Source organism: Lonchura striata, chromosome 2 (genome assembly GCF_050655825.1).
Source record: "Lonchura striata isolate lonStrDom1 chromosome 2, ASM5065582v1, whole genome shotgun sequence".
In the NCBI taxonomy this organism is placed as follows: domain Eukaryota; kingdom Metazoa; phylum Chordata; class Aves; order Passeriformes; family Estrildidae; genus Lonchura; species Lonchura striata.
The window spans coordinates 35,207,189-35,233,807 of record NC_140704.1 but is presented as its reverse complement, the minus strand read 5'-3'; the positions used below and the strand labels follow the sequence as shown (position 1 = coordinate 35,233,807).

The following is a 26,619-nucleotide window of genomic DNA, read 5'->3' as shown; positions in this document are numbered from 1 at the left end:
TCAGCAAAGCTGTGTCTGACGCTTTGGCAGCACCCAAACACTATTTAAAAAGTATGGACAACACATCAAAGTAAAGGGTCAGTTATGTGGCAAAAAGCTTATCTTTAATTATAAATAAGTCAGTACTGCAGGAGATAATTGGAGACTCCAGAAATTTCAAGGCGAAAGCAAAAATGTCCTTTTATAAAATCATAGAATGGTTTGGGTTGGAAGAGACCATCTAGTTCCAGCCCCCCATGAGCTTTGTCTTTATTGTTTTGCCATTTTGTCTTTGCTGAGATGCAGGGTGGGGAAGATTGATTTAGTTCATGAGACTGGAAAAGTGTGGTCAGAAGTGATGCCTAGTGTTTGCCTAATTCTGTCTTGAAGAAAGTCTTCTCTGCATTATGAAACAGCCTTGCAGTGTGATTGGCCATGTTCCAGAATTGCTGTTCATATAAAAAAAACACTTGTTATTTCAGTCTTTGCTAGACTGGCTTTAAAAAAATGCTCTTGATAGTCTCTCTGACTTAAATTGCAAGAAAGTAATTTTAATTCTATTGTTCTACAAAGTCCATTGCTATAAATAATATTAATCTTGCTACCAAATGACCTATGATGCCTCCAAGAACATTTTTAAATAGAGCAGGCTGGCAGGTTTTATCATAACAGCAGACAGTAGGATGGGTACAACATGGCTTTGGAATTTTTAATTACAAATTACAGGACTGTGCCTTGTACAGGGACAATGTTAGAACCAGCAGTCTTTTGGGAAATATTTTTGTGATGATGGCCACCTGCAAAGAAATACTACCATGACAAAGACATCTAGTAATTACTTCTGAATTCATCTGTAGCTTGCAGGGCTTTCAGACAAGTTGCAAAAGTTCATACTGTTGACTCATAGCTGAATTTTAATAAACTTTCATAAGAAGGAGAATTAGATTTGTAATTTGTATAACTTTGAGTGTAATTCCTCCCATGTATATCCTAAGGTAAAAAGCAATAAATAAGATTTGGTTCCGACTCTAATAGGGTGCATTGATTTTCACCACTGAAAACCTAAAATAACTCTACTGACTAAAGTAGTTGGAGTAATTTGTGTCTGAGGCTAGATTTTGCTCCTATTCATGTACAATTTGGCCACATTTTGGACAGTATAAGACGAGCAGGATCCAAACATGGAGTAAGTGATTTTTACAATGAATCTAATGCTTCTCTGATGCACACACATGGGATTATTTTCCTTAGTCATTCAAAAGTAAAAAGTGATCTGTGAACAAAAGTCTTCTAGAAACAAATCTGTTTTCTGGCTTTTTTTCTGAGAAAGGTGTGGAAGGTCTCCCTGGATTAAGAAATCTCCTGAAAGGAGAATCAGCCCTGTTTGACAGAGAGAAATATTTTCAGAGCTCAGAAATAGTGGCAGTCTTCCATGTCCATCCCATCCTGCAGAGCCCATCCCACGTTTCATACTACTCCCCTTACCTCCCTTGGGCTGACCTCTTTTGCCAGCTGATGTGGTGTCTCCATGTCCTGGTTGCTAATTCTTCAGGATTCTGATAACTTCTCATCTTTTGTTTGCCTCAGGCTTGTTTTTCTTGCAGGTTCTCCCCTTTTATGAGATTCCCCTCCCCTTCCCATGTCAGTCCAACTCTCCATCCTGCTATTCAGCAGTGGCACAGACCTGGTGTGTAGAGGCCACATTCAAACACAACACCAAACACCTCAGGTCCCAGGAGACACATACAGGGTCTAGGGCTGATGGAACACAAGCACCTCACTAATGCAGTTTAATAATAGAGTTTATGTTCTTCCCTAGGGTCCACAAGGAATTCCTGGTATAATGGGACCAAAAGGGGAGAAAGTAAGTGTCTGTTGTTATGGAGTTTGATGTGGTTTTGAGGAGTAAAGAAGCAGGGGAGGGTGTTCACTTTTTTCTTTGTCCGTTTAGTGAATGGTGGGCCTTATGAATGGAAGGTTTAGATTTAGTTTGAATGTAAAGCTATGAAATGTCTTGAAGCTATAGTAGAAAACTTAGTGTTTCTGTGCTCATTTTCAGTCTTGAAGTATATTTTATGTCTTCTTTTGTGACCTATGTTTAGGGTATGCTTTGAGAAAGCATCTCAGGTTCAAAACACAGCAGTCTCACTGACCCAAAGGCCTTTGAGCTCCCTGTCCCTCCTGAAGAACATGAGGAGCAGAGCTCTCCCATGCAGTGTGAATTGTATGGGACAGCTCAGGTACTAAAGCTGGCCTGCATGTAAAGTTATGTTTTCAGATGTGCAAAGATTTGTTCCATAATGGTGCCTAAAGAGTCTTCCAGCTGAAGCTGAGCAGCTAATTGTGTGATTTGTTATAGAAGGAGTTGACTGTAGATTTAGGGCTGGGAACACAGGAAAGACCAAGGAGCTCTGATACAGTAATTCTTCTCATTTTAGCTCTGTAAGCACAGTTTTGAGCATGCAGATATTCACAGTGTTTTGTTTAGTATAATTTGGTTTTTTGGGAAGCGGCTTGTGGGTTTGCATGTTTGTTTGTTTTTAATAGAAATGCATTGATGCATTGATTTGAGAGCCACTGTGCTTCATGTGGTGACTGCAAGACTGACATATTCCTTTCTCTGGCAGGGGGAGATTGGCAGGCCGGGAAGAAAGGTATGAATAAAGGTGCTGTCTCAGAAACCCATCCAATATTTAACAGCAGGTGCCAGAGAGGGGTGCAGACAACAGTTCCATAAAATTTAGCTAATTTTGAAGTTTAGCCTGTTAGTGCTTCTCTCACTGCTACCCAGGGTGGATGGAAGGGATCTCTGGCTGCAGGGCTGGAAGCTGCCCCAGCTGGCTTGAATTTGACAAATTCCCTGAGTAAATGCATGGAGAGAAGCCAAAGAATGGGACATTACCTGAAGTATTGTGTGGACAATGGGAAGCAGATTATGTGAGTTATTATAAAAGATGTACCAGAAAAAACCCAAATCAAAATCAAACTTTTTACTCCTCCAAAGTCTAAACAAGGTTCAGCCAGACACCCCTAAGGAGGAACAACCATTAATGATTACCCTTCCAGAGCTCTGGCACCAATGCAATATGTTGACTACAATCCTATGCTTGGTGACATATGAGCCGTGATATATTGTCAAAAATATGTGCCCCTACATGTGATGAAACAGAATATGTTACCTCAGTCACTAAGTACATCCATTTAATGTAATTAACTTTAAAGAAGACAGAAATGCAGGATGAAATCGGAGATATGCAGGGGGTGGTCACTAACTAGGAAAAGAAGTACCCTTCTAATAATATACCAAGGATTTTGACACCTTTCTAATAATATACCAAGGATTTTAACACCAGCTACGAATCAATAATTCAAATAAATATAAAACATATAAACAGAAGAGGTAATTCTTTTATCTATTTTCAAATGCCCTACAGTAAACAAAAATATTATTAATATAAATTCAGGAGTTCAAAACAGCAATGTCTTCAAGAGAGTAACACACCAACCTACAAAAAAGTGCTTAACTTCAAACACAGTACATCAACACTTACTCTTCTGACAAATACAAGTAGTTTCTGAAAGAGAAGTCATTAAGGTTGGAAATAAAGCTGCACAACTCTTGTAAAAAGCTGTCTGGCCCATGAGAGTTCATTCTTGGCCCTGAATGTCATGATGACATTTCTGAGATCATATTGTCAAGCAGTGTAATGCAGTGGGAGAGCATTAATCTGAAGCATTTTAGGAGATATTCCAATAGTGATTTACAAGCAGCAATTAAAACAGATAAATAACTGTATGTACATATGTAGCTATTGGTAGTCATATAGTAGTTAATAAAGAGAAATTATAGCTAACAATGTAGGAATGTTCAGAATAAGGACCATAGAAACAGGAATAGTTAGTTAAAGATTTGGTTCTGCTTTCAACATAAATTGGATTTGTATGAATATAAGCACACAAAGGTCTTTTTATCCCCTGTCTGCAGTAGTGACCTGTGTAGGAATTATGTTTTTATGAATCATTGTAATCAATGTTTCCGTTCAAGGGCAGACCAGGTCCCCCGGGTGTCCCTGGGATGCCAGGACCTGTAGGATGGCCTGGACCTGTGGGACTGAAGGTAAGACTAAAATCCACATGGAATAAACTGTTCAACATCACGATCTGAACAAAAGCGTTGTCTTGGGAAATCTCTAAACAGCTACTTGCAGGAGGCTGGAAAGCTGTAGCAGTACAAGGACACTCTGTGCTTGTCCCCTTTCTTACACTGCTCTGTAGAGTCTAGGGTTAGGTTACTCTACCTTCAGTCCAGACCCTGTAGCACTTCTTGCATGGATTTAACATGTCAAAGGGAAACTGAAAATTAATACAATGGAGACTCACTGATGTCTCACTGGTGTCTCACAATCACACAAATCAGTGTTTCTAAAGTGATTGCCATTGTTATGACTATTCTTTATGAGGATCCCTTTGCCTGAAGATGTACTGTGAGCTCATGTGATTGGAGGGAAGATATTAGGCTGATATCAAGGGAAAGAGATGACAAACCATGATAATGGCTGGTCACATCTTTGAAGTTCATTCCCATACAAACAAACATTAATTCCTGTTCTTTTTATTAACCAACAGCGGGAGAAATGACAGGATGTGCTTTGCTACTGCAAAATGGCTGCTTCACCTGCAATTGTTATAAGAAACTCTCCAGGATAGTCCTTTAGTAAGCACTGGCTTATGCAAAAGGTATAACAGCTGTGGAGCTGTGTTTTATGGAGCTTCTACTGGGACTTTTGAGACAACTTGCTTTTCTTCAATCCAGGATGCATTAGGCTAAAGGACTGCACACAATGCCTACTAAACTGCTCTTTCCAGTACACCTTTGACTCTTCATTTGCTCTATGAAGGTTGATGCCCCCACCTCAGAGGATGTGATGCATTAGCTCTTGATGCTGCAAGAATAGTAGGAGACGACTTGTGAATTTAAGCCACATCTAGGAAGCAAACTTTCAAGATCTTTCCAGCCATGTTAGCTAAAGAACATCTTTAAAGTATGTGGGAATGTAGGCAAGCAGCAAGACACAATGTGCTTAAAAGAAATCAATGTTCACTTTGAACTGTGAGATGGGAAATGGATCCCCCCACAAACACATTGTGTGCTATGATTTCCCACAGCAGGAGCAGAGAGGCTACAGGAAAGGTTCAATCAACTCTTTCCTTCATAGTCTTAGTGAAGGAAGAGAGGAAAGCAGACAGAAAACTCATACACATCTTCTTCTTGTATAGGCGTTAGTTTTATTTATGTATTCTTCCTAATTTTGATTAATCTCCTTTGTCTTAGTCTCTTAGTCTAGATTAGTCTATTACTGTGCTTTTCCATCACGGACCTAACTCACAGTCCATCACATCCCTTATATTCAGAAGTAATATTTTTTCCTACAATTTAACTACAAGTCCTTCTTGCTGTCTGATGAGGATTCTTCTGATTTTGTTGATTTTTCTGATACTGGTCTTCTCTCTTCTTTAGGTAGGTTCACAGTTTCATTTCTTCTGGTCTTTATAAATTCCATTTTCCTGCCTGTCAGTGAAGGCTCCATTTGAATACAGTGCAGAAGATCTCTGTGGTAATTTCAGTTGGTTGTGTCTGTCCTTTCTCCTCGTCTCTGATCTTCACCAACTTAAAATATTCTTCTTCACCATAGATATTTGCTGCATCCCCATCTTGTTGTAAATCTCCAGCAAACTGCTGTTTCCATTTTTTTAAACTCATATCCACCTCTGTGGATATTTGCCATTTCTTCAGCTGGGTCTTCCTGTCTTCTCTTATGTTGACACAGCCTTACTTCAGTCCCTATTTCTCCTACTTCATTCCTTCAAGTCTTGTCTGAACTTCTGCAGGGGCAACAGTGAATGGGGAAATCCTCTCAATTTCTGGGACAGTGAAAGCCAAAGAAGAGTAAGAGCCAAATGTATTCTGCTGGTAGCAGTGCTGCATGTCTGGGTGTCTACTCTCTATTTCATGCTAGATATGATTAATTGACACCAGCCAGAGAAGTGGTTGTAAAACTTTTTCATGATTTACTGGCTCCAAGTGACTGTTCAGCACTACAATAAAACCAGTCACTGTGCCCCCACAAGCTGTGAAGCAGCAGCAAAATGCCTTCCTTTTTTGCAGCTCAGTGGAGGTGATGCTGGGTAGAGACAATGCACCTTCATGCAGAAAAGGATGCACTACTGAGGCTGTTTGCTTGCATGACCTTTAATAACATCTGGGAAAACTGAAACAAAAGTTACCCACACAAGAAAATTCAAATAGAAGAGTAAGATAACGTGAGGGCTCAGGCAGAATACAATTGCAACAGAAACCCCTGTCCACAATGCTACACCAAGGTCAGGCTTAACTATTTGACATAAAACCTGAACCACTGAACTGTCAGACATTCAAATATGACCTCATGGGAGAGCTGCATTCAATAACTCTCTTTATTGAACCCTTTAGGGTGAAAAGGGAGAGTTGGGTGTGATGGGATTGCCAGGTACAAGAGGACCAATGGGCTCCAAGGTTTGTTAACCAAACTGCATTTTCAGACATTGGTTTCTAATGTTCTGCTGATAGCTGCTTCCCTCATGAATTTTCTGGAAATCATTTATCAAGATATATGTTTCTAATACAGATAAAGAATATGCTCTACATCAAGCAAGGTTATGTTGTCTGTTTGGGCTTGGCTGCGTTTTTGGCTTTTCATAAAAATGCTTTGGTATAAATGTTTGCAATTTATTTTAAAAGCAAGCTCAGATATAATTGTATCCTACCGGAAGAATTGAGTTCTTAAGCATATCTGCAGCATTAAATCATGTCTGCAATGCTTTCCACTTGCCTCATAAGACGGTGGAGATCATTTTGGTCCCCTACTAGAACTAGGCATATGTACTGACATTTGAAATAAATTATGCAATTAGTTTATTCAAATAAAGGATTGGAAAGAGGAACTGAACACCTTTGGTTTTTTTATGTTTCTTCAAGAGAAACTGAGTTTTATGTTAATGATCACACTAGACTATTTAAGTATAACTAAAGTATGTTCCAGGGGAAAAAAAACCCCAAACAAATCAGAAGAGGAAGATTATTGTTAAAATTACTTTATATTATTAATTGTCTCTTCTAATGCTTTATTTACTCTCAGTTACAATTTATTTCACTTGTTTCAATTTCAAAGCACAATCAAAGCTGCTGGCTTTAACTGGCTTTTTCATAATGGCTTTTGGGCTGAGCTGTTTCACCTTTAATTCATATTTCATAGTTCTGTTTCAGTGCAATTTTAGGAGCTGTAAATATTCATTTGCCTTTATGTGTTGATGCAATTAATTATTTGTGCTTCGTTCTTTTTCTTCACTTCAAAGTTTGAAAGTCCGGCTTCTTGGGTGATCTTGAAAGCGAGAAGCATTAAAATATCTATCATTCCCTTTAGGGTTTTCCTGGAACTAGAGGAGAAAAGGTCAGTGTGACAACAGAATAATGTATAATTTAACATTTGGAAACACATTAAAAAAGAAATGCAACTGTAGAAATGAGGTTGAATTTTGATGAAGTCTAAAAGTCCCACTGAGAAATGAAAACACATATTGAGAAGGAGCACAGCCTTGTGGCTTGGGCTGGGGTGCTGAAGAAGTGAGTTTTACACCCTGTATCCATGTGAACAAGTCACTACAGTGAAACTCACTACATGTTCCTCAGGGTAAAATAATCCTTAATTGTTGGTCTAGTTTAGTTAGGTGCCACATGCTTTGGCACTGAGACACTTTGTACTCTAGGATCTTTCAGTGGGATCTGAACTGCGGAAAGAAGCCAACTGGGGGAAAAAAAAATCAAATTTGAAAGTATTATGTCCAGGAAAGCACATATTTAAAGTAATTATCTGGGAAGAATGAGTCCCTTTTCCTACAGTCCTTAGCATCAATTCTGTTATGATATCAGTAATGAAGAATATCCCTCACTCTGAAGATATCACTAACACATTGTATAGGAGAAATATTTTTTGTTTCTTCATGAAATGGTAGTAATTAGATTGTTGTTCTACTGTTATCTCTCTTCAGGGATCCAGAGGTGACAGAGGCGACAAAGGAGTCAAAGGAGACCCGGTAATTTTCTTTTTCAGATGGCTTTGAATGTGCATTTGAGGATCTGACAGGGAAAACCAGGACGGGCACAGAGGGAAGGAGGCTGAAGGCACTTCCAGGGAGGGCAGGAGTGGTGAGGGACACAGTGGTCCCATCTGCTGGGAGGGCAGCTCCATGTCCTGTGCCCCCAGCCCGGTGTGCAGGGGGCTGGGGAGCCACAGGAGGATTTCCCTGGAGGTCACCCTGGGCTGCGCAGCCCAGAACCACGGCAGCCTCCCAAAATGCTTTCAGCCGGTAATATGATAATACCGGGAGGGGAAGAGGGGGAGAGATTCGTGGCTTGGGAGTTCTTTCGACTAAAAAAGGAAAAGTAAACTGCTTTTGGTGCAAATGGAGAGATGCCTTTCCCAGTGGCAGGCTTTGGGAGTTGTCCAGGTAGCGGAGCTGCCTGCAGACAAGAGAACAATCGGGATGATTTTGCCAGAGAAGCAGAAACTGGCAGCAGAGGATCAGATAGAGGAGTAATGGCCCCATACAAGAAGCTTTAAAGTTTTGCTTATAAATCTCCATCTACTGCATTACCTGAGTCAGTGCAGGGGTTTTTAACTGATAGCCACACATGGCATTTTTTTCCTTCCAAGGAAGGTCCTGCTTTGTCAAAGATCACTACACATTTTCTGATTATTTTTCTTCTTTGACTCTGTAGGGAGAAATAGGCTTTCCTGGAATGCTGGGACAAAAAGTAAGTGGGCATGATATGTTGGGGAGCTGTGTTAAATGCTGAGACAGAGTCAATGAGTGGATTCAGGGATTTCTGAGATGGTGTAAGACATTAAAGATCTTCCTTGACTCAGTAACCAGCATTTCTGACTTGATCAAATTCTTTAGGCTTTTTAGTTTAAGAGAAAACTCAGATTAAGCTCTTTGGTGTAGTTCCTGGTTTTCCCCCAGATTGTTTCTTTATTCATAAGCTTCCTCCTCTTTAACTGCCCTAATTGCTAAGGTTTTACTCACTTGAAGCTAATAAATAGTTCCTTCTTAATACTCTGAAACAATGGCACTACTGCATATAGCAGTGATTACTTTGAGCAGTTTTTAAGTAATCATTATTCTGTACCTGAAAAACAATGAAAATTCATGTGCTGGCTTATGGAAAACCTAAAGGTGGATCATTTCATTATATAATCAAACCATGCCTCTGAAATTAGAAAAGGAATGAATAGTTGCTTCTAGAGAGATTAGAAGAAGAGTGAATTCACCTTGCTTTCCCTAAGTATTTTCATCACATGTGCATCTTAACAGTAAAGCAAGATATTGCAAAGGGGTCAGAGAGCTTTCCCAGCCTTGACCTCTCCAAGTCTCTGAGTTTCTGATCTCACGTGGCCTCTTCCTTAGGAAAGGATTTTTCTGGGGTATGTGGGTAAATTGTATGAGCTTCTTTTTACTTTACATTTGTCTTAAGCTATTTTATTATAATTTTGGATTTCTAAGAATGAAACGGTGCCAGCATTATCTAGAGGAATCATGTGAATGAAAACCATGTGCATCTGTCTTGCTCGAGGCAGGTAAAACCATGTACCTAACTCCTTCTTCCTTCCCTCTGCAACCACCAAGGGAGAGATGGGTCCCAAGGGACAGTCTGGAGTACCAGGACACAGAGGACCTATAGGAAGACCTGGAAAACGAGGCAAACAAGTAGGAGCATGGTGTTTCCTCTTCCTCTGACTCATGGCATCTGTGTGATTGTGTGGTCTAAGCTCTTGTACCATGCACTGTGTTGCACAGGGAGTGGAGAGAAGTGCTAGAACACCTCCCAGGCATGCACAGGCTACACAGGAGTTAAAGCCTCAGCTTTAGGGCTGGAGTCTTGTCTGCAGCATTCAGCTGCCTGCCCAGGCAGCATGGGAAAAGTTGTCTTTATCCTGGGTTGGTAATTAACTCATTTAACACATTTCAAGCAGATCTTGAAGGCTTCCTTTGAATCCTAAGCAACACAGAGCTATGGTCCCAGCCCCACCTGACAGCTGGAGAGCTCAAAATTATGCTAGCAGAGCTACATTTTCAGAGTTTCAGGTGAATTGTAAAGACTTGGAATTGTGTGTAAATTGGACACTGACTCCACCAATACAGCATTTCAGTGGTAGGAGCTTAGCTAGAAGTAATTATTAGCAGGAAGTAGTTTATTTGCAGTCTTGTCATACCCAGCATGGCAAGGAGAGGCATATCCTTGCTTCACTGTTGCTCTGATGAGAACAGGTAATATCTGAAGTGATAAAGTAGCCAATGTGGGAAAAAAGAAAAGTTGGGTGTTAGGGAGGAGGTAATAGATCCTCAAGGAAGGGAAGTATGAGCAATATAAGTCTCCTAGATGACCCATAAGAAATATTTTTTTTTTTGTCCTAGATTTGTCAGGTTTTAAAAGCTGGTGTGTGCTCTTTGCTGGTTTAGAGGGGATTGCTTTTTTGTTTGTTTGTTTTTTGTTTTGCAAACCCTGTTCATCTGTCCTGCCTATGTGTTGTGGGATATCTTTCCACAGCATAAGACAAGGGAAGATGCAGTGCCAGCAGATCAACTTGAACACCATGTATTCCTTATTTGGCCTTAGACATTTTGTCATCTTACACAGTGGCTTAATAAAAAAGTGGTGACATAAGCATGTCATAATTTAAGACAACAATGAGCGTGACTAAAAGACCTATAGTCTGCCTCTAGATTGGTGTTTCCAGTCCCAAGGCTCAGTACACAAACACCTTTCTGGTGCCCTGGAAGCAATCTTAGCATTGATTCATCATGAAAAAGGCTTTGCCTCTGTAACTGGTGAACCTGCTATTTCCTTTCTTCTTTTCTAATCCTTTGAAAAAATTGGGGAGTAGCATTTTGAGGTTCTGTGGGTCTGAGTGCCACCTTTAAGTGCTGTAGTTGTCAGGCTGTTTGTTCAGCTGAGAGGATAGTTTCCACCAGCATGAGGCCATTTCCTGTCTCTTGATCCAACTGACATGCCTAAATAAAAGCAGCTAAATTAAGCAGGTGTCACTTCCACTTCCATTTCGAGATATGTCTTGATTAGCTCACTGACTTCTTCACGTCTCCCTGCCTCTGGGACAGGCTCTTCCTGAAACGTGGCCAGGAGCTGGGAGTCACAAGTCACAGCCTTACACAGCTGACCGAGATAGAGCACCCAAAGCTTTATAACTTGGGAACTGACCCCAAGAAAACCCAAGTTTAGGGTTTCAGTCTTGAGAAGGAGGCATGACTTAGGGCTTTAGGTAATGCTAGTTTGGAAGAAAGGGCATAAACACAAATATTGCCAATGGGAAAAGCTTTTCCCAGTGCTGTGTGCACATGTGAAAGATAAACAAGGCAAAAAACATTGAACATCAAGCCTTGTCATTATTATTTAATCCATCAGTGCTAAGCAGGAGGGTATTAAGCAATCATCCCTCCAAGAAAGGAACACAGAAAATAGCTTGTTTTCAGTCAGTACGTGTCTGACTGGCACCACCTTGCCACTGTCAACTTGCTGTTGTGTGGAGGAAGGAGATTTCCCACAGTCTTCTTTGGGGCTACAAAATCCTGGTCCGCTAGTTCTGTGTTGCATAATGTAAGAAGTAATTAGAGATCAGTATCACTGACATTCACATAAATCCTGAAATATTTTTATGGCTCAGAGCTTACCTAATAGGATTAAACAAAGCAAATATTCAATTAGTTCTTTATAGACCATGGCAAAATCAGCCTTCCTCTGCTGAAATGGTGCAGGTGACATTCAAACATATCCATGGGATATAATATATTATATAACAACAATTGTTTCAGCATATATTAATATATATGCTTTGCTACTCTTAAATTAGACGTGCAACCCTTCATTGCATGATTCTGAACGCACATTAACTTGGAATTACACCATCTTCAAGGAAATAATCTCCTTTTTCATTAAAAGAAAGCTTCCATAGCACACATAATTTTTATGATCCTAGATAATGTTTGCTGTTACATAAAAATCAAGTCAGATATTTAAACTTTAAGCTGTGTAATACACTTCTGAAATATAAAGCTGAGAAATCCAAGCCTTGGAGAGTATATGAGCAGGAAGGTAAATATAGTTATTTTTAATAAGTGTCACAGTATTAAATTCAGGAGCAAAAAATGAGAAGGTGCCAAAAAGTTCTAGGTTGAAACTTCCAAGTGCCTTAGGGTATGGCTGCAGAAACAAGCTCCCATGAGGCAAATTATGGCTGATGTTAGGGAATATTAGCTACTGTATGTTAACTGTGTGTAAGCCCCTCTCCCACAGGTAATTTTTCAGCATTTACTGCTGCTGCCAGAGGACACCATTTCTCAGCATGGTGTTGCTAAATATTAAGCTGCACTTGTGAGGCTGAGCCCTTGCTTGGCTTGTGATGATTTGTTATCACCCATGGTGAAAGTCAAGGAGATACAGAAATCCAGGCACCTCAAACATTCTGAAAATAGTGTGAGCATCAATGTCATTAGTGAGCTTCTGAAAGGCTGCACCCTAAGATTGGGAAATGTCACTGTGGAAGCCCTTGACAACTCCTCAGTGATTTCCCCCTTTCTTTCTTGGTGGCACTCACTTCTAGAGAGCTACAGGGGTTAAAAAGGCATCCTAAAAGAAAGGCTACCAAATGACTGAAGCCAGAGCAGGATGATTTCTGACTCCTCACAGGGCAGGTCCCTGTGACCATTCCCCTGTGGGAGCAGAAGTCCTGCCTGGGCACACCTTTCTGGAGAGGAGAGCCCCTGTTCCCTGGGGTGGTGTCCATGAAGCTCATGTTTCTTCTGGCAAATGTCCTGCTGGCTTAAATGGGAAACCAGTGCTGCCTGGAAGAGGTTGTTTGTTACTAATAGCTTAGCCCAGAAATGGATGTCACTTCTCTTCTAGGGCCTCAAGGGTGACATTGGACCGGCGGGTGTCATGGGCCCACCTGGAAGGCCTGGCCCTGTTGGCCAGCCGGGCCCCCCTGGACCGTCAGGACTAGGTAAGCCGAACATGGGGTGACCTCCCCAGGAGTGTCCCTGCTCCCAGCCCCTCCTGACCCGCCAGACACACACAGCTCCTCTGCACGGAGTGCTGCAGGGCTTTCTTTGCTTCTCCATCCATGGCAAGGAGAGGATTTCTCCTGGAGGCAGGTCATGTCATCCTTGTCCATTATCAGGACCTTACTTTAATGCCTGCTTTATGGCTTCTGGTGTTTCAAATAAAACCAAAACTAAATCCTATGTGGTCCCTGTGGGATTTTTGTAGATAGGAATGATGGAAAGACATCTGGCAGCCTTGGAGAGACTAGGTAATCTCCATCATCAAAGGTCTGCCTCTCCAGATATCCTGCCTTACAGTGAAAAACTGTGATTTCTAATCAGACAGAACATGTTCACCCTGTGCAGCTCTGCAAGGGAAAAATGATGAGATTCGAGTTACAGTGTCACTAAGGAAAAAAGGGAAGAGAATGGAAAGGGATAGGAGTCGGAGGAAAAAAAGAGAAGTGGAAAAAACTGTCTATACAATTAAATGCTTGAGATCTATGCTCACTGCAATTGTGTGTGTTGTAGAAATTATGAGAAAAAACCTTGTAATAACATAATTGTACATCCTCAGAGGTGTGCATGCACATGAACTCTGGTCAGCTTCTGAGTCCAAACATGGACATGAAGGACAATACATAACCCACAACACACAATGTCCCCTTCCATTTTGCTTTCCCTTTTCCTTCCCTTGCTTGCATTAGTAGACACAAGGTCTCTTCTTGTGGTGGTGTGGAAATGGAACATCTGTAAAGCTGGGCACAGCTTCAGAATCTTCATATATCTCACATCTCCCATTAAGAAGCGTCTGTGCTTGGGTAAATTATCTGGAAGCTTTCAGAACACAGAATTTTCACCATGCTGATGGGAAGGCTGCCAGGACCTTGAAATTACTTTTTCAAGGCTTTATCCATCCACAGAAAGTTTATGTGTCAGGGTTATTTATCTTTTTCCTCTAGAATATAAATTCTGATCCTAAAAGACATTTCTGTAATGATGCAGCTGCTTGCAGTATGACCATATTGGCTTCTAATCTAAATCTGCAGAGCAGTGCATCCTTGCCAAAGTCTGAAAGTCAAAAAGCAGTATTTTTTAAATAAATGTTTAATTAAAACATTAAAAAGTTCCTGTATTTTAGTTGGGTTTTTGCTGTATAGAAACCTGTGAAACAGCATTGCTCAAGTGGTTGTACAAAGGCACAAATCCAATGTGTTGTGGACATATATAGAGACTGACTCTACAAAACTTGGTGCATAGGCACTGTAGAGTGATCTGTGTGTTCATCCCATCCTGAATTTCTGTAGCTTCAAACAGGCTGACATTTATTCTAAGCAAATCATCTCTCTCTTTCTCTGTAAAACTGGTAGAAAAATTCAGAAGGTGATCTGAAATAATATGACCGTGGTAAAAAAATGGCATCTTTCTCCTGGAGTAATGGAAATAGTGTCTCCCTTCAATTCCCAGTGGATTTGGTGGGAGCTGTGCCTATCTGAAAACTTGGGTAAATGCATATATCCACCTGACCTGTACTTTTCCCAACTAAGGCTGTGTGTGTATAGTGTGTAGTAACCTCATAACAAGGCAAGCTGTTACTCTGCTTCCTAGGGCAATTTGCAATAGGACCAAAAGGAGAAAGAGGACTTCCAGGGCCTCCAGGGAGATGTCTCTGCAGAACCCCACAGCAGATGAGTAACCCATCATATGAGCAATCTGTGTTTGGACACAGCTACCCAAAAGTTCCCGCGGTAAGCAGGTTTTCTGGGAGAGGATGTGAGCAGTTCTGAAGTGCTTTTATTATGAGAATTGTTGTACCCACTAATATTTTTTGTTTAATAGGAAAATATATAGGCAATGTGTGATTTCTAGTGCCCAAAGCCTCTGAGATCCAGAGGTGCAAAAGAGTTCAGTCTCATAACTTGTTGTGTGATTGATATGCTGAAATGCAGCTGTTCTAAAACATCAGTGAGGTAGCACATGTATGGAAATATTTTTCAAGGCTAAGGGTGCTCTCTTTCATCTACTACTGTACATATGTGATCTGTCTTTTTTATTTAATGAAATCAAAATTTCAGATTGGTCAGTAAAGTAAGTATACCTTTCTTGTTTGGGGCTTTTTAAGACAGTGATTGTAGAATTGAATATTGGGATCAAGCATTTCACATGTGCAATAGAGCTCTCCCAGAGCACAGACCCTTGATAAAAAGAGTTTCCACAAACTGTGAGAATCAGGTGTCTGGGCTCCAGTCTGCAGACATACACATTATACAGCTGATTTCCATCTCTAGCCTTGAAAGCATTTTTATGAGAAAATTGGACAAAATACTTTAAAGGACAAGGCACTGGTGAAATGTGGCCTAGTATTTTTCATCACTGATTTCTTTGGGCTTTATAACTACTATTTCTGTCCTTCTCCTTCTGCTGGGCCCTGCCTCATTACTCTGTGCAGTGTAGCACTTAGAGATGAAGATGTTCCCTTGCTGCTGCGTGCCAGCAGAGCTCAGCCACTCCACCCCTGCGAGTGGAAATGGTGCTGTGTCTGGTTGTCTTTGAATAACAAAGAGCAGCAATTAGTTTTTTTAAACCCTCACCTGTTACACTGTCAGAAAGCTGTCTCAGTGTGAGGAAGGGACACACAACACACTCATTAAACTGAGTCACTGAGCTCAGCCTTTTGCACAAGTGTGTTTCAAGTCTTGTCAGCTGTGCCAGCTGCTCGCTCATCCCTGGCTGTGTTGCATTAGAAAAAACCCTCCTGTTGTTTTAAAAACATAATGGTGAGAGATTAATGTGCTGAAATAAAGGTGCATATCACATTACATTGCATGCAAAACAATCATCATGTACTTTGCAGCCTGGAGAACTCATAGGAGAATCTTTAAGGTTTTCAATATAATGTATAGATCTTATTACCCTCCTTCTCCATTAGGCATAGTTTCCTATCAGATCTTAAAAGATAGTAATGAGGGAGTAAATATCTAAAATACCATACACTATCACTATGAGCCCCCAGGTGCCATTTTGTTGCCAAGAATGTGGGATGGCAAAAAGACAAGGCTTAGCTCTGGAAATGAGGCACTTCCAGAGCAACATTCCCTGTTTTCCTGCCCACCCCATTTGTTTTATTTCCTCCAGTGTAAAGAACACTTTAAATTAAACTAGAGCTTAATCATCATTATTGTTTATTCTGTTCAGATCCCCATGTAGCAGCTTTGAAACCTATCTTGGACCACTTGAAAGCTCTTCTCAGGGTTCTGTAGCTGCACATGGAAAAGATCCAGAGATGGTGCTCTCTGCCCTGGCCCTGCAGTTTGCCAATGCAGAACATCCTCAGGGCCATCACCCATGCACCCAGCAGCTCCTCCAGAGGAGGGCAGAGGCTGGGAAGCAAAGTGCTGTTTTTCTTAGATTCATTCAATTTTTAAATCTTGTGCAATTTTAAAGGTTGATATCTGTAATGGTTTGAGACAGCACCGTTTTGCTATTGATTTCAAGAGAAACTGGAGCTCTGGGTCTGGGCCCTGAGCTCCTGAATGCAGTTACAGAATCAGTTCTATGCTGGCTTCCTATTTGTTTCTTCCTTTCATTCAAGCTGAAGGCATTTTTATTCAATACTTCTTTAATGAAATTGGCCTTTGTCCAGGTTTATGGGAATGTTCTGCTATGTAAAAATTTCAAGGTAACTTGTTTCTAAAAGAGCCAATTCTGTTTATGCTGGTGAGAATCAGACTCAAACCTAAATCTATTTTGTCCAGAAGCACTCCATTTGCTTTTTCTTAATTTAAAAATGGCTTGAATCCTACAAAAATTAAATTGATTAAGCTGCTGAAGGAAGAGATTATTTCCTAATGCTTTTTACATCCAATTCCAGTGACTGAGACATTAAAGAAATGGGTAAGAGAGCAGCTTGTTTTATTTTTTCTATTTTGAACTATATTTTTTCCAGTGTAATTGAAGACTTGGCTTTAGACCACAGTATATGCATATAAAGAAATATGCATTTTAGTGCCAGTTAAATCTAAAGAAAGCACAAAGAGGTAAAAGCTAAGTGAAGGTTGTATTGAGCCATGCATGATTTATTTTGTAGCCACAAACATGCCTAAAAAATTATCATCAATCCACAAAAAGCACATATGCCCATTTGGATTTCAGCATCAAACCATTTGAGTGTAAGAAAGTTCTTCTCAGCAGTGATTGTGGACCAGTATTTGTAGAATTTTTACTTGAGGATGTACATTTCAAAATAGGGGCCCAGGAAGTACCATTCTTTCCATTGCTATAGGTTCTTACCTCTTCTCTTCCTGAAAACAACTGAAATATTTTCCTGTATACCTATTTGAAGGTACAAATGCCAAACTAGATTCTGTGATAATCCAAATAATTTCTTGAGAAGGTTGTCTCTCACCTCTTTTTCTGTGCCCCAGATTTTTGTGGTGAATAATCAAGAAGAATTGGACCGGTTAAACACTGAAAACGCATTAGCATTTAGAAGAGATCAGAGATCTTTGTATTTCAAGGATACCTTTGGATGGCTCCCAGTCCAGGTGAAAATATGACTGTGGTGTTAGAAAACCCATGAGTGTATGTTTCACTTTGAAATACCGAACATATTTCTGTACTTAAGGTGTCAGACTGAATCAGTTAAGCAAATGGGGGAAGGCTCATTTTTTAACACTGCCACAACTATATAATTCTGTGAATTTTGTTCACAGGAGTTTTAATTACTGAGGAATTAACTCAGCAGTGTTGCAGGTTTTGCTAACCTCCCTGTGAACCACTGGTGAACAAACTGGAGCAGAGTTCAGGGAATTATGGTGGTAAAAAGGGTTTTTATTTAATACAAAATAAGGCAAAACTCACCAGGGTACAGAGTTGCAGAACTAAAACCCTGCAAACCAAGTTCACTATCTCCTTATTGCTTCAAGGAGCTAAGATGAGTCCTGCTGAAATTAGCAACAGGATCCTTCTTGTGTCTACTGGACTTCGGATCAGACTCTGTATAAACCCTCTGACCAACAAATAACAAGACATAAAAACCTGCTTGTGGGACCTGTCCCCCAGAGCCCTTATCCTCTGCTTGCTATCCAGGCTGCTGCTGGTCTGGTTCAGTAACCACTGTGTGTTTGCCTGGCCAGCTCACCCCTTTGTACCCTGTGGATTACCGCTTCGAGGATGGGGGTACCTGTGGAGATGGCGTCGTGCAGGATGGGGAGGAGTGCGACGACGGCAATGCGGTTGTGACTGATGACTGTATAAGTAAGTCACAGCACAGCAGGAGGGGCTTCTTCCTCCCAGGGAAGGTGCATTAGTTCTACCACAGGGCATACTGCTTGTGTGTAGGAGAGCTTGTGTGGGTTGTGGATCAAGGGCAGGTCTGGGGAAAGGGAGGCAGGATGGCCTCAGGGTGAAAACTGAGGCTTCCATGCATGTGGATGGCACACACCAGCACAGGACAGAGATGACAACAGCACTTCTCTGCATCCTCGCTGAATCAGAGACACTGCATTTCAGGGGCCATCCAGCAGCTGGTTTACACACACACCTTTCCTGGGGGCTGCCAGCTCTCTCTAAAAGATGTAGCACACCTTTGCAGTGCAGCACGGCCCTTGGGATAGACACTGAAGCCCTTGGGATAGACACTGTTTCTTGTGACAAAATAGATCCTGAGTCCAGAAGCACCACTTTGGATTTTGTTATTCACTTACATAGGGAAGGTGTTGGCCCACTACCTTCCCTATCAGGTTTACATAACATTTAATTAATGTCTACTCCATCTTCCTTCCATTTTGCTGATTGTGGATAGCAAAGACCATGTAAGCATTTGAACAGCTGTGGTAGCCTTCACTTCCCCCTCTCAGTTACTTTTACATCTTGAATCCTTCCCTAGAGCAGAGCCCTACACAATTTCCACATAGTAGGTTTGGTGCTCTGTTGTTCCCAGCAAAGCGATGCTTCTTCACATTTCAGAGCAGTATCACCCAACACTGAAAAATGCAATTTTTTGTTTATATATCACTCAATTTTTCAGCCTGACTTTGAGAATGGGGTGTATGCAGACATGCCCTATGCAAGTTTCTCCATCCACCTGTCCATCACCACCCTTCCCCTTATGACTTAGAGCCCCAGCCAATCAATGTCAACAGTAAAGAGATTTCAAAGGGAATTCTGTCTCAACAGGTCTAGGGAGACATATAAATAAAAGCCCTGCTAAGCTTGCCTGACTGCAGAGTACTCTAGAGAGACAGCAGAATCTCTCCTGTTTCCAGACATGACTAAACAATTAAATTAGAATTTGCAATCAGCTGTGGGGAACAGGCATGTGGCAGGATAGTGTTCATTAGTCCTAGTGCCTTCAAAATTGTGCACTCTGCGTCTGAGGGCACATTGTGTTACCTGCGCTATGCTTTGGGCAAAACCTCAATGGAGGCCTTGCAATACACAGATTTCTGACACTGATGTGATCCAACATTGAGTTATTTAGAAATGATCACATTGTCATCATTCTTATTCTGTAATTGAACCAAAAGGAAAGGGCTAACTGAATGTTAAATGGATTTTGTTGTAAAAAGGCTTGTTGGTCTTAGAAGCATCAATTTCTGACAAACACATCCTTGGTGCAATTAATTACTCATTTCTATTTGTAAATAACCCACTTTAGCCTCTTATAAACTCCCTGTTCCTGAGTGTCTGCTTACACCGATAGATTCTCCCAGAAGACGTCAAAGGGATGTTAACTAAATGAATTTGTTCATGTTAGAAAGTAATTCTCAATATACTAAAGATACCAAAATCAAAGTCCAATTGCTAAAATGGCAAACAAACCCACAAATTCCTGCAGCCTACATGTCAGTCACCATGAAAAATGTGACAAATCCCACTCACGCTCAAGTCAGTAGAGTCAACAGTGGGAAAAACATGATTTTGGCAACCTTTATATATTTTATTTTTTATAGACAGGCTGCATAATTCCGTTCATATGTGGAAACTCATAGCAGACAAACATAGATATTGTGCAGAATTGGGTAAAGGTCTAGGCTGGGAATTTCAAACCAGTTAACCACCTAAGAGTACTTTTTTGAGATTGTGACTTCCCCAAATCATTTATGTTAACTCTATTTTCTATTTCCCTGAACTTGTTTTGATGATAATTATCTATGGCAATAATAAGTTTTGAATAAGTGCTATTGTAATTAGTGATTCTGTAGTAATTGTTTTTAGTATTTATCCATTCTTTCCCTTCATCACTGAAATTAGGCTTAAAAAGTACGTTCTTTGTAGTGAAGAGTACTGCTCCTCCTAAGACAATCCTTACAGAATGCCTTCCCCAAAATATCTTGCTTTATACTTAACCCTTAAAAAGCTACTTCCACTTACTTGACCTGTTTCTTTTACCTGTGAAGTGCCTGGAAGGTATTTATTTCTTTTTTTCACTAGGGTGCCGCCGTGCTTACTGTGGAGATGGTTACAAGCACGAGGGGGTTGAAGACTGTGATGGGATGGATTTTGGATATTTGACATGTAGAACATACCTTCCTGGGTATGTAAGAGGAAGTCTTCACTTTGTTTTGTTGTTTTTTTTTTTTTTTTTGTTGTTGTTGTTGTTTTTGTTTCTTTGTTTATGGAAGGGGGTTTTGTATTTTTCCTTTCTTTTTTCTCTTTTCCAGTTTTAAAACAGAGGAATTTCACCCACTTAAACCTTATTCCAGTGGAACCACTGCAAGTAGCAGGGAAGAAAAATATAAAATTATTTTGTATATCATTAAGGGCTAAATCTCATTTCACAGTAAGAAGTACATGCCTCTTACTGTACAAAATGAATGAAGGTTGCATACACCTATGTTTGCCCATTTCTTGCCAAGGTTTCCTTATGTGGTCACATTAATGTCCAGCCATAATGTAAGATGAGTATGAAAGATGATCACACTGAAGGAAAAAAAAAAAAAAAACCATACAACATCCAAACCACAGGCTTGTACCGACCTCTTGCTGCCCTTCCCATTAATGGGTACTTTAGGGGTGTATTTTCTTCTGAATCAATCTGCCAGCTTTTCTAAGGTGCAGGAAATTAATTCACCGGCAGATGCAAAGCCATGCATCTGCGGAGCAAAGTCGTTCATTTAAAACATCTGTTTACTGTTGATTTGTCTTCTCTGCCTTTGTTTAGGCAGCTTCCTCTGGTCAGCGTTTTGCCTCCAACAGCAGCACCTCTATTAAGCTGTCAGGTATTGTTACTGGCTAACAGGAAACATTTAATTTGCAAATTAAATTACATGCAGAGCCCTCATCATTCAGGGAACAATAATGTGCTAATTGACAGGAATAATAAACCACAGGATGTCTTTGTAAATCTAGTGCTGCGCTAATCCTTCCGCTGTAATTGTTGGAGCACTTTTGGTATAAGAGATTACTAAAATCCAGACCAGTCAACCTGACAAAACTGAAATATTTTACAGAGACCTCATCTTCAGACAGCATGGAGTTGTTCTTTACTGTGAAAACTATTCCCTTCTAAGAGTCTGAAATTTGGTGCCCAACATAGCACCATAAAAGCTTCAGGAAAACTTTATAAATTTCACTTTGCTTGTATATTCAAGTTGTGAAGAGCAACTGCGATATTTTATTTTTGTGTGGAGTCTGCAAATTATCTGCCAAACTAAAGAAAAAGCTGTGACTCATGAGAAAGTGGGCTGAGTATGTATGACACTCCCATGGGAGTTTTACCCCGAAATAACCTTTCCTCCAAGAGCTCTGCTGCACCTGATTTTCCCATTTTTCACTCTTTCCAGCCCACAGATCCCTCCTCCTGTTTCACACACCTTCTCTTCAGATTTTGTGTTAGTCTGAGAACGCGGGTTATCCTAGGATGTAGTTTTAAAGCTGCTTAGTCTATAGCTTGATGTTGTGGATGGGTTATTCACTTAGACATTCCAGCAATAAAAACTCATTTAAATTCTTATTAAATTCAGGTCTTCCGTAGGTAGAGTCACTGCTCAGTTTAAGTCAGTAGAAAGACAAAATCTCTGTTGTTTCTTATTTTGCAAGGATTCTTCAATTACTCTTTTAAAAATTATTTCTAATATGGGAAATTATTATTTCAAGTACATGAAAAAGAAGTTAAAGGACAGGCACAGTCATGCCTGCTGAAACTATTGGGAGTAACTGGAAACACACTTAACTCAGAGCCTCAGATATTTTGTTCCACAGCTCCTGTGGGTGAGCACCAGGGCCTTTTGCATCCACCCCCATGTAATGCTCTAGTCCTGATGCCAACAGGGATTTTATTTTTTTCATTGACATTACTGGGAGTTAAGTCCTCACTCACAGTTTCTCCTGGACGCCTGTTTTGCTGACAGAGGAGAACACAGTCAAGCACTGATGAAAATTGCCCTCCTATTTTGTTTCCCATATGTTGCTGCATATGCATATTCTGGGGTTCTTCACTCCTACGGAGAGTTACATCCAGGAACCGTGTAAGTGAACCATACCATGCTTTGGAACTGACATATTCTCTTTTGTTCTAGGTCTTACGGAAAATTGCGCTGCACTTCTTACTGCTACATTGACTCCACACAGTGTCGGTACTTCACATGAGGGGAGCAGAGGTGGGTAGCATCCCACAGGTAGCGGGTGCTAGGTGCTACACTATCACCTATCCAAGAAGGACTGGGACAAAAAAAACCCCACCCACCTCTGGGAAAACAAAGACACATCATGCTGCTGATGGCCATTCTGATATTTTTTTTTAATATAAATTTGTCAGATAGGGAAAAATAGGACCACTGCATCCTGTCTTAATAGAGAAATAAATGTCAAACAGTGTGTGCCAGTGAAACTTCTATGAGACTGCAGATGGCAACTTGCTCTCCATCACAAAAGCAACATTAAACTGCTGGAAGCTGAGTTTCATTAACCAGGAATGTCATATAACAATTACCTCGACTTAGCACTGTTAAACCCAAATATAATCTCTTCAGGGGTTTTGTCTTTAACTCTTCTCTGCATAAACACAAAGCATATCTTGGATGCAGTGTTTTGAGGGACTTTCTCTTTTATTACAATGTGAACTTAGCAAGTGTTGTATCCTCAAGAAATTACTTCAGCAACTGTAAGGTTACCAATGCTCCTTCATTGGTCAAAGGAGTTAAAGTTCTTTCAGAATCAGCAAATCAGTCAAATAAGCTGGTTAACATCACCTTCAGGCGAAGGCGTTGTCTTGTGTGTGTCTGTGCACTACAAGCAGGCACAAGAGACCAGCAAAACACACCACAAAAGGACAAACTGGACAAATAAACTGTGAAATAGCCAAGAAGTTCTCTCCCAGGAGAAAATCAGACAAGGAGGGAAGATAAAGAAAGAACATATTTCTGTATTTTTCTCCTCTGTGCTGAGCTGGCTGGGCTCTGCCTGACCCCAAGAGGCTGGGACAGTATCAGTTCCCTGCCTGAAACCACAGCCATGTACACATTATTTTCTCTCTGGTGTCTACACCGGAAGGTCTTTGCATTTGCAACCCCTTGTCCAGCCAGCCATCATCACTCAATTCCCAGTTATGCCCTGTGCTCCCTCCCCTTCTGCCACTGGCTGTTTCCACCACCGTGTGCCCAGTGTGTGTGCTCACTTTTGTATCGCCGTAAATCAGACCGCGGAGCAGCGCGTTCGTGGATGGTCGCTCATGCAGTGCAATGTACACGTGGGTTTTTGGTTTTTGGGAAGGTCTCTCAACTGTATCAGCTCTGACTGGAGTCAAGGTAATGATACACTTATTTATTAGCAACTAGTAAAGAGCAAATTTCACACGGAAAGCAAATTAAATGTTACATGAAAAAGAGTCTATAACAGAAAAAGAAGCCAAGATGTGCAAAATTCAGCTCTAAAAGCCTTAAAACTAGGCATTATTTTCATACAAGCCACTCTTTCCTGCGTTGTGGTAAATGTTGTACAGGACTGTGTGAAATATGTGAATTATCTGTGCCAGTGACATCACTGCAACAGCTGTATGGACACTGGCACTTCTGTAGAGGTTAAATAAAGGTCGATGTTGTGTTATAATGGTAATTCATTAAAGCAATCAAGAAACATATGCAACTTTTATCACTCACCTAGAAGACATTAACTATACATGTACAAAGTGATACTGGAAATCGCCAATTAGCAATGAAAATTTGTGTACTCTTCATGACTATCATTTACCTGGGCTATTTATGTTGCTATGAAGCCAAGCCACCAGTATTTGTAGCCCAGTTAAACAGTTTAAATTTTTTTTTTTCCTTAACTGAGGTCTTAATAAAAGGTCCAGGAACCACTGGGACAAGAAAATTGCCATAAACTCTGGAAATTTGGGCACTAGTACAGCTGCTTTTTAATTTCCTGTGCTAGTGCAAGCAGCAGGTTCCAGTGGCATCACACCGTGAGGAGCCGGTTTTGGTTGCTGGGATGCTCTTGAGGACAAACACACTCTCAGCAGCACATCCTGCCGGCCATCCCTCCAGCTGAACCTCTGGCAGAATCTGCTGGAGTTACCATCCTGGGGTGGAGACACTCCATCTGAACTTCTCACCTTCTCCAAGGAGTTAATCTCAACTCCCCAGAAGGCTGGAGTCTCTGTGAAGTTGGCAATTCTGGTGGCTTTTCAGTTGGATTGTTGTTCATTAAAAGCTCCTACCTCCAAAGGACATTGAAATAGCAAAGCTAAGTGCATGGATCATAGAATATGTAAACAGGAGATGTGATCACCCAGGTAAAACTGGGTTTTACTGCTGCTCATGTTCAGAAAGGGGCCTATCAGCCTGGTTAGTCTGGGAACACTTGCACAGCATGGATTTTAAGTGGACAAAGCAATGTAAAATATAAGAAAACAAACAAAAAAATTTCATACTACCATTACAGTCTTACTCCCCTCAGAAGATAAAGCATGAGAAAGACACCTGGGAGGATGTAAAGTATATATGATTAAAAATGCTGCAAACAAAATCCTTTGCCCTCACTACTGGCATACCTGATTTATCATCAGTTGGGTATTCTTCAGCTGCGTTATGCCTGGTCTGCTGCAAATTGTCTTCTCTCCTTCTCTGAGCTTGGGAACTTAAAACTTTGTGCCAAGACTGGTGCAAAAATTAATTGGAATATTTCAGTTCACTGGACTTTTGTATAAAGCATACCCTTGTGGGAGAGTTTTCTAATGATTAGTACGCAACTCTAGGCAAGTACAAAGCATTATGCCATGCACTGTATTGATGTATACAAAAAATCTGGCTTGCACTTAATATATGATTAAATATATATTATTGCCTATTGCGTATATTAGCAGCTCATGCCAATAAATCATGCTACCTTAGTTCCCCTACGTCCTTACTTTCACTTCTTTAGTTTTGGGTTTAACAGCATGGTTTTTAAATATAATTACCTAGTTTAAGATGCTGGGGAGGGAAAAACACCTCTTTTCCCATGCCTGCTGCCTCTCCCTGCCTGCCGTGGGATCCAGTTCTGTGTGGGCACAGTGATGTGCGTGCAGCCTGGGAGTGTGACTGTGCATCCCTGGTCCTGGGCTTGCCCCTGCCTCATCCCCAGACTGACCCCTGCAACACACCATAGGCAAAGCAGCTTCACTTCCATAGATTCTGATTGGAATTTGCAATGTACTTTTTTTTAATAAGGGTTAGAGGGTTATCTCCTCCTGCTACCTGAAAAAGTATTTACTGGCTGCTTTGTAACTTTCTATCAGAGACTGAGCTGATGGCTGTGAAATAAAAATCAACAGCCTCGGGTGCTGATGGACAATGGGAATGGTGATTTTGACACCTGGGATTTGGACACTCCTGGAAACTGGCACCCAGGCCAGAAGAGAGTCCTGCCTTGCAGTAGCAACCTGGGAGTCTATTGTCCCAAGGCTTCCTTGTATAACAGGGAGTTCCAGGGAAGGGCATCCATGCATCTCCCCGGGGGAAAAGGAAGTGTATTGACAGACAGAGAATAAGTGAGTCTATTTTCCACCTGTTCTTTCTAAAAACTCAGCTTCTGTGACACTTACCTCTCTGGCACCCAAATGCCTACATAGTTTCTCCCTTCCCTTCAAATTGTCCAAAATTGTAGCTGTCAAGGCTGTCTTTGCCCATAAATCTGACTGTGCACCTCATCCCCTTCTTTCTTCTTATTTCCTCTAAAGATACCAAAGTTCATATCCTTTGTAGCTTCCTGAAAACTCTGCAATGCCTTTGCTGCTCTGCTGGGTTTCATCAGCTTCTCTTCCAGTCTCTCACATCATCCCTTTTCTAACATCTTCTGTTTCTGGCAGCCCTGTCATATGTCACAGCAAAGCCCCTTGGTCATGGTCCCTACCTTCTAAAAACTGTAGGATGCATTTCCCACTTCAGCCCCATACATTCGTAGGAGAGAGGGGATTGGTGATTATCATTAAACTGTGGGTCTCCTAGAACTGTCCTTGAGCACCAGCTGTTTATGAGGAACAACAGTAATAAGTCCCCAGTTAGC

At 40.9% G+C, this 26,619-nt stretch overlaps 1 protein-coding gene across 2 annotated transcripts in view; it reads left to right on the top strand.

The window, feature by feature from the left end:
• The window catches only part of COLQ (collagen like tail subunit of asymmetric acetylcholinesterase), a 43,399-nt gene extending 17,925 nt beyond the window's left edge, over positions 1–25,474 (top strand). For both annotated transcript variants that reach the window (XM_021538058.4, XM_085573171.1), the window contains 14 exons: positions 1,799–1,843; positions 2,607–2,633; positions 4,025–4,096; positions 6,470–6,532; positions 7,440–7,466; positions 8,065–8,109; positions 8,795–8,830; positions 9,703–9,783; positions 12,995–13,091; positions 14,740–14,879; positions 17,556–17,675; positions 18,267–18,387; positions 20,566–20,668; positions 22,653–25,474. In XM_021538058.4, coding sequence (XP_021393733.1) covers positions 1,799–1,843; positions 2,607–2,633; positions 4,025–4,096; positions 6,470–6,532; positions 7,440–7,466; positions 8,065–8,109; positions 8,795–8,830; positions 9,703–9,783; positions 12,995–13,091; positions 14,740–14,879; positions 17,556–17,675; positions 18,267–18,387; positions 20,566–20,668; positions 22,653–22,722 — 1,047 coding nt within the window. In that variant the 3' untranslated portion in view covers positions 22,723–25,474. The remainder of the gene's footprint in view (positions 1–1,798; positions 1,844–2,606; positions 2,634–4,024; positions 4,097–6,469; positions 6,533–7,439; positions 7,467–8,064; positions 8,110–8,794; positions 8,831–9,702; positions 9,784–12,994; positions 13,092–14,739; positions 14,880–17,555; positions 17,676–18,266; positions 18,388–20,565; positions 20,669–22,652) is intronic.
• Positions 25,475–26,619: the final 1,145 nt, after the last annotated feature.